Source organism: Pithys albifrons, chromosome 7, assembly GCF_047495875.1.
Source record: "Pithys albifrons albifrons isolate INPA30051 chromosome 7, PitAlb_v1, whole genome shotgun sequence".
Taxonomy (NCBI): domain Eukaryota; kingdom Metazoa; phylum Chordata; class Aves; order Passeriformes; family Thamnophilidae; genus Pithys; species Pithys albifrons.
The window spans coordinates 44,787,971-44,800,292 of NC_092464.1; the positions used below are offsets into that span (position 1 = coordinate 44,787,971).

The 12,322-nt window shown below is 47.1% G+C and overlaps 1 protein-coding gene across 1 annotated transcript; it reads left to right on the top strand.

Moving 5' to 3' along the window:
- Positions 1 to 3,991: 3,991 nt before the first annotated feature.
- SLC25A38 (solute carrier family 25 member 38) lies at positions 3,992 to 12,207 on the top strand. Its single transcript, XM_071561326.1, has 7 exons — positions 3,992 to 4,108; positions 4,825 to 4,946; positions 5,584 to 5,668; positions 6,170 to 6,349; positions 6,805 to 6,973; positions 7,906 to 8,072; positions 8,945 to 12,207. The coding sequence occupies exons 1-7, from the start codon at positions 4,052 to 4,054 to the stop codon at positions 9,065 to 9,067; spliced, it is 903 nt and encodes a 300-aa protein (XP_071417427.1). The 5' UTR covers positions 3,992 to 4,051; the 3' UTR covers positions 9,068 to 12,207.
- The last annotated feature ends 115 nt before the right edge of the window (positions 12,208 to 12,322 follow it).

Consider the following 12,322-nt stretch of genomic DNA (forward strand, 5'->3'; position numbering starts at 1 on the left):
AAGGGCACCATCTTTGCTTTAACATTTTTCGTTGGAAGGCACCTTCTCCCTTCACTCACCACAGACAGAAATACCTAAGGGAAATGATCACAGAATCATAGTCATTTAGATTGGAAAAGATGGTTAGGATCATTGAGTCCAACTATAATCCAAGCACTGCCAAGTCCATATCACCCTTTTTTCCCAAATCATGCACACTGCACAAAGGTCTCGCTGGCAAATCAAGCCCTGAACAACCCTTAATTTCCACCACCTCCACCTGCTGCCACCTCATCCTGACTCAACGCAGCTTCCATCCCACAGCTATCTCTGATCTTCCCCACAACACAAGATACGTGGGAAAGAGCAGCACTACTGAGCAACAGGTGACGTCTGAAGTATGTGTTTTCTCCTTAAATGCTGCTGCTCTTCACTTTAGCCTGGTGCCATTACTGAAATTCAGGCAAATCTCGTTGCTTGGGGATCCTTTTGGCTTGGGTCAAAAGCTTGAGAATGCCTTTCGTAACTTGTAACCTCAAATTTGGCACCTTAAGCACCCAAGGGGTGCTTGGCTGCAGCGGTACAGAGAGAGGGGTGGTGCTGGGTGGCCACAGTGACCCGTGATCTCTGTAAAGCCCTATAGGATCCTCCTAATGGAAGATGGCCCCACAGCACCATGCATGCAGAGAATGTGTTCCACCTCTCTGGTCACAGCCAGATAGATTGCATCAGTGTCACCTTAGAGGTGGTATTTGTCAGACTGCCATTTGGACCTGTTGACAGGTCTTTGCTCAGTCCATGACCCCAGCCCTGTTGGCTCTAAATGGCGATGGACTTGTTGACCAGTGCTGACACTGGAAATGTTTTGGGGCATGGGGACGAGGCATCGCTCCTTCACCAGCAGTGCCTCAAAGTAATTTGGTTCTGCAAAGAGGCTTGTCTGCTTCAGCAGTCACTAACTCCTTGCCTTTCAGTCCCTGTTTCTCAACCATGGGAAGATTTGGCACCATGATGAGACCATTGTGTGAGGCAAGGGAGCAGAAGGAACCAGGGGTTCAGACAGAGTCATCCTACACCTGAATTCAGCAGTCTCTGGGCACTCCAGCTGCGGCCACCCCTGAGCAGGGACCAGTCTGCAGCCGGGTCATGCAGGTAATTTTTGCCTCCCCACCTCTTTACTGAAGAATAAATGTGCCTCCCACTGGAGGCTGAAAGCCACCACAGCTGAATTGTCTCCTTCATTTCTGCAGGACAGAGACATGAGGGCATGTGACTCCCTCTGCTGGGCCTTCCTGCAGAAGTGAGGCACATCCCTGCAGAGATGTGTGTGATCAGCAGTGCTGTTTCACCTTCTCATTCATCCTGAGGCTTATTTTAAGGGAGAAAATTCTTCAGGGCCACAGCAAGACAAGAACACGGAGACTGCTGTTACTGGCCAGGGTATATCCTGCATATGCTGTTTCTTGAAGCGCGTGCCATTTGGCTACTGTTGTTGCAGACCCTGCTTTACTTTGGAAAACCACAAAAATGTCCATTGTTGCTCTACCCAAAGACATGGACAAAGAAGATCCAGTCGCACCTCCCTCAGCTCCATACAGAAACATGTCAAAAGAACCAGCCAAAGGAACTTTTTCAAAATTACATATATCTTCTAGCCAGCTTCCTTATACAATCAATTATATAATCGATGATTATGCATTGGGTTACATGGCAAGGTTTTGGTAGCAAGGGGGCTGCAGGGGTCCCTTATGTGAGAAGCTGCTGGAATCTGCCCCCATGTTGGTAGTAGCCAGTTCCACCTGACTCCAAGCCTGCCCTGCCTCTGGCCAAAGCTGAGCCCATTAGTGATATTGGTAGTGCCTCTATGATTCAGAAACACTGTGCAGCAACAGCTGTGAGAGAGAATATGTGAGACAAACAGCCCTGCAGACTCCACTGCCAGTGAGGATTGAGGGGAAGGAGGTGCTCCAGGTGCAGAGATTCCCCTGCAGCCTGTGGAGAAGACTGTGGTGACACAGACTGTCCCTGTGGAGGTTCACAGTGGAGCAGGATGCGAGGTAGGGAAAGAAGCACCAGGAAGGATAGGGGTGAGCTGATCCTCTTTTCCATGAGTTAACAGGCAAAGTCAGTTAATGAAATATAAGGCAGGAGAGAACTGCATAACAAGACAAAAGCTTGCAAAAGGGAAGAGAGTCCTTAATGAGGTACTTTTACGAGCCCATGTATTACATTTTTTAAAAGAAATATATTCCCTCTTTCTTCAGTGACTGCCATGTGGCAGAGCAAGCACAGGAGAGGAAGTGGTTTGTGCGTTGTGGCTACTGCTGCACCCAGAGATTTCTTTCTAGGAATAGCCCAACTAGCTGGAGCATGACATTCTGGATGTGCCATTCCTTACTTGGCCAGGGCATGGCAAACTGGCAGGCCACATTCCCAGAAAAGCAGCTTGCCAAAGCCATCGCAGGCTCCTCCCAACCTCCTCTGGCTCTGTTGATAAGCAGTATGTGGCTCTGCAGGTACAAGGAAGCTGCACAGCCGCAGAGCTGGCACAAGTCTAATACTGAAACACTTGAGTTCTGTGCCTCACTTTGCCAATGGTCTGGAAACCCAGCCCTCCTCTGCTGCGGGCCCAGGATGTGGAGGACCAAGTGGAAACACTAGCCGTAGAGGTAAGGAAGTGTTAGAAAGTAGCTCCAGTTTCTGAAGGACACCATCTCCACAAGAAGCTGGTTTTGTGGGGAGGTGGGAGGTGTGAACTGAGGGAAGACATGGAAGCTGCTGGTTGTGAACTGCCCCTTCCCACTGCCCGTGTTTGACAGAGCATGCAGTTGCTGGATTGAGCATTCAGTTCTGGAATAGAGTGTACAGTTCTGGAGTAAGTGTACAGTTCTGCAATACAGTTTTCAGTTCTGCAATAGAGCACAGAGTTCTGGAATACAGCATACAGTTCTGGAATAGAGTGTACTGTTCTGGAATACAGTGTACAGTTGCTGGAACTGAGCAGTTCTGATGTCCCAAACATAAGGAGGACATGGACCTATTGCAGAAGCCCAGAGGAGGGCCACCAAGTTGGCAAGAGGACTGGAGCACGTCGTACACAAAGACAGGCTGAGAAGGCTGGGGCTGTTCAGCCTGGAGAAAAGGTTTTGTGGAGACCTCACAGCAACCTTTTGGTATTTGAAGGGGGCCTGCAAGAAGTGTGATAGGGAGTCTTCATCAGGAGCTGTAGTGACAGGATAAAGAGTACTGGCTACAAATTGAAAAAGGGGAAATTTAGGCTAGATATCAGGAAGACTATCTAGGGTGATGAGACACTGGAACAGGTTGCCTGGGGCGCTTACGTACGCCCCGTCCCTCGCAGTGTGCAAGGGCAGGATGGACGGGGTCTTGAGCAACCCGGTCTGGAGGGCGGTGTCCCTTCCCGTGGCAATGAGGTTTGGGACTCGGATCACCTTTAGGGCCCATTCCAGCCTCTGAACACTCCGGGTGGAACGGCCACGAGCAGCGAAAAGCACGGAGGAACTGGGGCAGTCCCGGGGCCGAGTCCGGACGGGGCGGGGCCAGCGAAGGGCTCCGGGTGGCGCATGCGCGGGGCGGGCTGTGCCGATGGGTGGGACTGATGGGCGTCATTGGGACGGTGTCACTGATGGGCGGCACTGAGGGGCGGCACTGATGGGGCGTCATTGGCGGGTGTCACTGATGGGCGGCACTGAGGGGCGGCACTGATGGGGCGTCATTGGGGGGTGTCACTGATGGGCGGCACTGATGGGCGTCATTGGGACGGTGTCACTGATGGGCGGCACTGATGGGGCGTCATTGGGGGGTGTCACTGATGGGCGGCACTGAGGGGGCGGCACTGATGGGGCGTCATTGGGGGGTGTCACTGATGGGCGGCACTGATGGGCGGCACTGATGGGGCGTCATTGGGGGGTGTCACTGATGGGCGGCACTGAGGGGCGGTACTGATGGGGCGTCATTGGGGGGTGTCACTGATAGGCGGCACTGAGGGGCGTCATTTGGGGGTGTCACTGATGGGCGGCACTGATGGGTGTGCCACTGAGGGGCGGTACGAATGGCCGGCCCTGATGGGTGTCACTGCGGCGCTGGGATGCCGGGCCGGGACGCAGAGGTAAGGCCGGGCCGCTGCCCGGGCCCCATCGCTCCCTCTGCCGAGGAGAGCGCCCGGGTTGGGAGCAGCTCCCCTTCCCTCCTCCATCGCGTTCCGAGGCATAGGGAGGGAGGAAGGAAAGGAGGGAGGGAGAGATGTGCGGGCCCGGCCTCGGCCCGGTGGGTCCGGCCGTGTGGTGTGGTCGGAGCACGCCGGGAGCATTCTGGCTTTGGCACCGCCGTGCTGCTCCTCATCGGTCCGTGTTTTCTCATCTGTCGCGGCTTTAAGGGGCGCAGAAACGCCTTGTCCATGAACAAACAGTGTTAGGTGTTTATGTAAAAACAAACAAACAAACAAAAGGAGGTGCTGGCAGCGGAGGTGAATGGGACTGGGACAAAAGTACGGCTGGGGGTGGGAAGGGCATCCGTTTCTTTTGGCATGACAAGTAGTAACCAAATGGCTGCTAATACATAGATTGGATGTTCAGAAAACTTCCTGACCACTGAACTGCAAGGAGATTCTGGAGCAGTCTTCCAGAAAAAAAACCAGAGGGACCAAAAACAAATAAAACTTGGTCACCCTCAGTAAAGATCTGGAAAAGTTTTCTGTGCCCAAAGCAGCAGTCTGGGTTCATCTCGTCTTACTTTCCTACAACACACGACATACCAGCCGCAATATTTCTTCTTGTGACAATCTTAATTAAAGGGCCGTTTAAAGTTCCATTCTTCCTTTTCCAGATGCATCCAGTCCTAAAGGCCTTTGTGTGTGGCTCCATCAGCGGCACTTGTTCCACGCTCCTCTTCCAACCCCTCGACCTGCTGAAAACCCGCCTGCAAACTCTGCAGCCTGCTGTGAATGGGTGAGAGCCTGGGGGTGTGTGCATGGGGCACGGGGGATGCTCCATCACAGGCCTCTGCCTCATTTGCTGGCTGGGGGTTGGAGTTCAGGTTTGTAATTTGGGAACTCAGAGGTGTCTTGAAACAGGAGATATGTTTTTATATCATGGAGAAGGATTGATACTTTGCTTTAGAAGAGAGAAAGGGTCTGCGGTTGTGAGTGCTACTTTAATATAGTTAATAATTAATATTATGTGTATTTTAATAATATGTAACTTAGCATTTGTCTGTTCTCATCTGAGAGACTGGTTTGATGGAGCGGCTGCCATGAAGTTTCATGGAGTGTCCTGTGCAGTTATCCTGTAACTTTTCCATGCACCCATTTGCTTCATTTATGGCTATATCTGCTGCTGCTAACAAAGGGAATGAGCAGCTAAAAATGCTAATGAGAGTAGGCTCTAATGTATGTTTACAAGTGGTGAGAAACAGAAGGTGACTGAGAAGCCCTGGAAAGAGAGACCAAGGAAAGCAGGCTGAGTTGAGAAAGAGCCCCTTGGAGTAATGCACAGAGATAGGAGTGAAAAGGAGTGGCTGTTGAGTACATCTGCTGGAGAGGAGAAGCCGGTCATCTCCGCAGTTCCTGTCCTGTCTTTCCTTCAGGTCTGGTCGGGCTGGAATGGTAACGCTGCTCTTTAGGGTCGTTCGTACTGAGAGTGTTCTGGGACTGTGGAAAGGCGTCTCTCCAGTAAGTGGCAGTTTTAACCCTGACTTCTAAAAATAAGTAGATAAATAAACTTTTTATTACTAACTGTATCGGCCTGAATTTAAATAGTCAACTCTTGTACAATTATGAATGAAACCACATCATTTAGATTATATTTAAATCAATGAATTCCACTGATATGGTTATGGCAGTCCCTGTGGTTTTGCAGTCCTGAGCAAGTGAACACTTGAATACTTTTACAGGTGTGGGATGGCAACTGCATAAACTTCATTTTGGTTTGGAATATCTTATTCCTAGAAAACTGCCATTGAGGAATGCATTAAATCCTGGCATCATTTGAATCATGTGTCTGTTAAGGCCATAAATAATTTTTACCTTCTTTCCTTGTCATGTTTGCTTTAATGATTTTTTTTGTTTTCTAAAAAGTCTCCCGTCAAGTTTAATAGTCTCAGAAATATTCTGTAGTACATTTTGTCTTATGTAAGCTTTTTCTTTCTTTGTCTGTTTCTGTTTCTTCTGAAGTCCTTTGCAAGATGTATTCCTGGCGTTGGGATTTACTTCAGCACTTTGTACATGATGAAGCAAAAGCTTCTTGTGGACCGTTCACCCACAGCCCTGGAGTCTGTCTTTCTGGGTGCCACTGCACGTGCATTTTCTGGGATTTGCATGTTGCCAGTGACGGTAGTGAAGACCCGATATGAGGTATGACTTTCCAATTAATTCCCTGTTAATGGTGTCACACACCTTCCTTGTGATGAAAAATGAGTTCATCTGTGTGGAGAAGGTTACTGCCACTTGGGGACAGGCAGGGATGTAGACCTGTTTTCATCCTGGCTCACGCATTGTGCAGGAGATACTATGCACTGATATTTAGGCAAGAAGTATAACACAACACAGCATTCACCCTGAGGTTTTTAAATTTCAGTTGTATAGATGTATGTGTAGCATCTTTCATATTTTACCTTCCTAAAGGATTGTTTTAAAGGCTGAAGTAGGTAAAAGCCAGTTTTTGTCTTGGGCTACCCTGTGTGTTGTCATCTTGGGCATCACACTGAGGGCGTACTACCATTCTCTGGATGCTATGGCCTTGGGGTGTGTGTAGGGCTCCTTGCCCTGTGCTTGGCACATGGATGACTGACCTTTGTGTACCCTTGCAGAGTGGAAGATTTGGCTATGGGAGTGTATATGGAGCTCTGAAGAATATCTATCAGACGGAAGGGGCTCGTGGCATGTTCAGTGGGCTCACCGCAACGCTGCTGCGGGATGCCCCCTTCTCTGGCATCTACCTGATGTTCTACACACAGACCAAAAAACTCACACCTCAGGGTAAGGGTGAATGCTCGAGGCTGGGCTGGAAAGTATTTCTCTTCTGTGATCTTGCCCTGCAGCTGACAGCCTGCATGCTCTGCTTATTGCTCTCCACCTCAGTAGTTAAATTAGTGTCTTGCAGGGCCTTATCAAGACATCCACATTTTCCTGTGGAGAGCTGTAGACCTATAGCTGTGGTCAGTGCAGAAATGGCCCTAAATTGATCAGGGTCTTAATGAAGAGTGATGCATAAAGTGTGTTAGTGAACAGTTGAAAGAGAGGGCGTCTTCAGCGTTGCTTGCTGCTTCTGCTTGTCTTGCATACTGCTCAGTTTCCACTAAACTGGGGCTTCTCTGGTATTAGAACTGACTGGGACAACATTTGCACGATCTTTTCTTTCTGAGTTTCTGTCAAAGTCAGTTCCCCAGCAAGTGAGGTTATTTAATAGTACTAACTTTTGACTAGTAGCCACTTTTCCTGTTGGAAAGTTTCTCTACCTGCAGGGATTTTAACTTCTCTTAGTCTCCAATGTAAGTATGGCCATGCCACCCTGATGCCCAATCCCATCAGATCTCAGAAGCTGAGCAGGGTCAGCCCTGGTTAGTACTTGAATGGGAGACCTCCTGGGAATACTGGGGCCTGTAGGTTCTAGTCCTGAGGACTTCACTGTCCCTGCCCAAGCTCGCTCAGCTGTGACAGATGAACCTGAAGAGTTAAGGGTTCCATGCCAGTTCTGTGCATGCTGTGCCTCACCTAAAAAATCCTCTGTGCAGGCTCAAAGGACACAACCACATGGGTAGAGCCCTTCTCAAATCTTCGTTTGCGAAGCTTAGCCATAATGATGACTCTCCAATGTTGATTTAATCATTCAATAGCTTTCACTTTGTCTTGCAGCATGAATGTTCCTGACCTGTCTTGTGTCTGAGTGCATTTCTTTTGCTCTGTTGCAGACCAGCTGGATCCAGTGCTCATGCCCTTGCTGAATTTTGGCTGTGGGGTCTTTGCGGGAATCTTAGCCTCGCTGGCAACGCAGCCTGCTGATGTCATCAAAACACACATGCAGCTGACTCCCCAAAAGTACCACAGGACAAGCCAGGCCATTGCCTTCATCTACAAGGTGAGGTGAATTTTTTCTAATATATGCAAACACAACCTCATTTCTGATCCCCTTGTTTGAAGCACAACTATGCTGAGGAAGTTGTTGCCTTTTAAAGGAGATGAACAAGTGACAGTGCTCTTGCAGTCGGGCTAATTAATCAGTGTCAGCATTTTCAGATGCTGAAGGGGGGGTCATGCTGTGGGAAACCAAGACTATAGTATGTAGTGTGAAATGCTAGTTTCAGAGTCAGATACAAACTAACTGCAGAATAATTCTTTGCCCTTTGGACACTAAAGTAGAAATAAATGCCCAGATCTGTATCCCAGGAATGGGAGGGGGATGCACTCAAAGCCCACCTTTTGCTTCCTGCCCTCAGAAGGGCAGATCTGGACAGGTTTGCTTTGTCTCCATATTGAACTCTATTCCTAAACAGGAATCTGTTTATTTGTGTATGCATTTTTATGTAACTTTTTTCCTCGTATCAGAAGGTTTTTTTAGTTCAGTACTTATAAATCTCAGTTTTTACACAACAGCTAAGAGACTTGTAAATATGAAGCTTTAAAACAGAGATGTGATTTTCCTGAAGTGTCTTGAAACCATTACCATGCCTTCACTTTGCTGGACTTGAGTGTGGCTTTCCCCATCTATCATCTCCACACTGGCATTCCTTTGTCCACTCATTGCTCTTCCTGCTTCCTTGGGTAGCCCTGCAATTGTGCAGTGCTACAGGTTCTTCCCAAACATTAACTGCTATTTAAGCCTAGGTCTTTCAGAAACTGATCTGGGTCTGCTGAAACACATCCTGTGCGCTTCCATATAATAAATGATGATAAATTAAAGCACTAGAGGCAGACTGTGATGACTTGCTGTTTGTGTATCTCCTGTTGCAGGATTTCGGGTTGGTTGGCTTTTTCCGAGGTGGTGTGCCCCGTGCCCTCAGGCGCACTCTGATGGCAGCAATGGCATGGACGGTGTATGAACAGATGATGGAAAAAATGGGCTTGAAGTCTTGACTGAGTTGCACAAGAAATGACCAGCTTCACTCCTTCTCCCGCTTGCTGTGATCAACTGGCACTGGGAAGTTTCCAGTTCCACAGAGAAAAAAGCCTTGCTCAGCCAGGAGGAGGAAAGCCCTTCTGAGACAGGGGATTAGGTCTTTTGGCAAGTAGAGGAAAGGAAAGATTGGACCTTTGCATTGTTTGATCAATGCATTACAGAAGGACTGCACTTGCAGACTGCCATGGGACATGGCAAGGTTTCAGCCTAGTAACTGTGCTTAGAAGCCCTTTAAAAATAGCTCTGTGCTCACCACCTTTATTCAGTGAGACATTGCTAGAGCAAAAGTGTTTGAGGAGAAAACAGTGATGGCAGAACCTGCCAGCCTGTTCCTTACTGGTGTGACCAGTAAGGTCACAGTGAGCGACTGTCTAATACAGAATCTACTTCCTCATATGCTTTGTTCTCACAGGGGAATGCTGCAGGCCCCACTGGGGGACTGGATGTGTCTCTTAATGCTTACATTGCAGGAGTAGGTGGAAGAGAAGTGCTGAAGGAAAGCTAGAAACATGGTCTCTGTCATCACTTTTGTACTGTGCGTGATAGCAGAGAGAGTAACTGGAATCTCCTTGCTGTGTTTTGTGTTATTATGTGACTGAACACCTTCATACTCTTGAAATGTGCTTCTGCCTCTACAGCACTGTTTGCACAAGAATTAAGATGCATAAGGCACTTTAGAATTGATTGCTACCAAAGTTCTACTTCTCCGAAAAAAAGAAAATTCTGCTGACTTAACTATAGCAGAAACATTCAAGTGGGATTTGTTACGGGTTTCTTTTTTATCCAGTTGTCATAGAGACTTACTTCCCACTGCTCATTTGTTAATCCCTGATCAACACCCTCAGTGCAAACTGGTCCTTTGATGTAGCTTTGAGTGTCATGGCTCATAATGCATAAAGCTATAATGGAAGCAGATACAGATACTGGCACCTCAGATTTCCCTTAAAAGCAGCTGTTGATTGCATGTGGAGTATATTTGGGTTTGGAAAGAAAAGGCTGCTCTTTCTGTAAGCTTTATCTAAAATTTGAGCCCTGAATGCTTGGTAGGGAACTTTAATTCTCCTTGGGCTCCACAGAAACCCCTCACATTTTCCCAGCTGATCATTTTCTCTTATCAGGTAGTCTGTATTTGAGTATCCCTGAGTTCAGGCTTAGAGATAAATAGGTATTTTCCATCCACTGTGCCTTCTTACTCTTTCCTACCGTGTTACACAGACCTCACAGTGTGTGCTGTCCAAACCTGGGTACAGCCTGCTCCCCTCTTCACTTGTGCCGCTGTGGTGGGTTGGATCTCTTGCAGCTCTGTTATTACAGCCACGAAGCTGGCATGGAAGTGTGCATCCTGTTCTGTAGTGTGCCTTGCAGAAAACTTAGCTTTGGCTTTTATTTTTTAAAAAATATTATGGATATTGCAATTCACTTTAGAACCAGAGCATCTGTCTCTAAATATGAAGACATGACACTGTAGCTGTATGAACAATCAATGCTGCCAACCTGTTACTCGTAAATTTTAGACTGTAATTTGGACAATCACTGGCAAACCCCCTCAGCATGAGAGCAGAGGGGATGTGGGTTGTTAAAGGTGTTTTTTACTAGATTTCAACTCCAGAAAGGTTTGATGACTGGTGTGAAAGTTAAGTAAGGTGTAAGGGGACAGGCTGGAGGCTTGCAAGGTGCTGCCTGTTTTCAGTCTCAGCCTGTCTGTGAGGGGAGGCTGGTGCTACGCAGTGCTGGAGTCTCCCAAGAATGGCGGTGGAGGGTCCTGTGTGCACATATCTATGTGTTAATAATAGAGCACTGCATGAAATCATTCCATGTTGTGATTGACGAGCTGTCAGATTCCCTCTGCTACTTCTCACTGTCAGGAATGTGGCACATTATTTACCAAATCCTTTATTTTGCTGTCTCTCCTACCGTTAGTGACCTGAACTTGTGTGTGTGCATGAAATCATGGTAACTGCTCATCCTTTTTTGTTATCCTGAGCATTACTGGCACAAAGAGCTGGACAACCAAGGCTAGGGTTGCTGATCTGGCACAATAAGGTGGCAATTACATGAATTACCTCATTTGTCTTTTATTCCCCTTTACATGGGATCAAACCAACATTGTACAGAAACCCTGAATTTATGTAGGGCTTTCTAGATCTGATGTGTGAATTGGCTCTGCTGATTATCCCGGGCAGTTGTAGTCAAGGGTGGGGTGTGGGGTTGCCTGCAAGGTGCTTCACACATATTTTAGTTCCTGATTTAGCAGTGGCAAAGCAGTGTGCAGCTTGTGCAGACAGAAACTTGAGGCAGGTGAGCAAGGAATGCCAGGTGTTAAATCTGGAATTAAGTAGCATCCTCATCAGAAACCTTTAATTCAGGAATGTTTTGGTGGCTTTTATGCCCTGTACTCCTGCCTTGTCAAATAACAAAGGAAGAAGTAGAGAATTTACTCCCACGTGATGGTGTTTTAAAGTATACTGGGGGATTTTTTCTTTGTCTTAAATCTGGATTCAGGCCTAAAGCAGTGTTAGCTTTTTCTTTGGGAAAATTCTTCCATTCCCCTTTGTAGATAATAAGGCGGTGCTTTGATGTTGGAATAGAGTGAAAAACTATGAACTTGTGAATTAGCCTGAGCTCTTTTAAGTATAAGAAATAGTGAATCTAAACTGCACTGTGTTTCACCTACCATTGGTGCTGCAAATCTAAAAACTTACCTGCCTGTGAGCTGAGGAGAATGAATTCTGCGGTACAAGTTTGTTTTTCTTTATTATTTCTTTTGTCAGATATGGGGAAAGGGAAACCCTGAAGTTCTGATTCACTCTGTTCTGAAAGCTTTATCACATAGGCAAGCACAAGACTATTTCTCAGCTCTGATCCTTAACTATCCTTAACCCTTTTCCCCTCTTGTCTTTCTGTTTCTAAAGTGATTTATTGAAGTTACTTTGCTTCCATTCTTCCTGTGTGATGATTTTTTTTCCTTGCCCCATTTTAAACAGAACTGGAACCTTGGAACATTGCATGGCTTTAAGTGTTGTGACTGCTTATGTGTTTATATAAAGCATTTATGTGAGAAAGTGTATTATCTGTTTTATTAAAAACTGCTTGCCAAAATGAACAATGTCATCTCTTTCAGTGTTAAAGAAAACCACCAAAACCCAAGCCCCAAACCAATCAAACGCACAGGGGAAGGGATGGAATAGAGGCTTAAGAAGGCAAAAGGAATT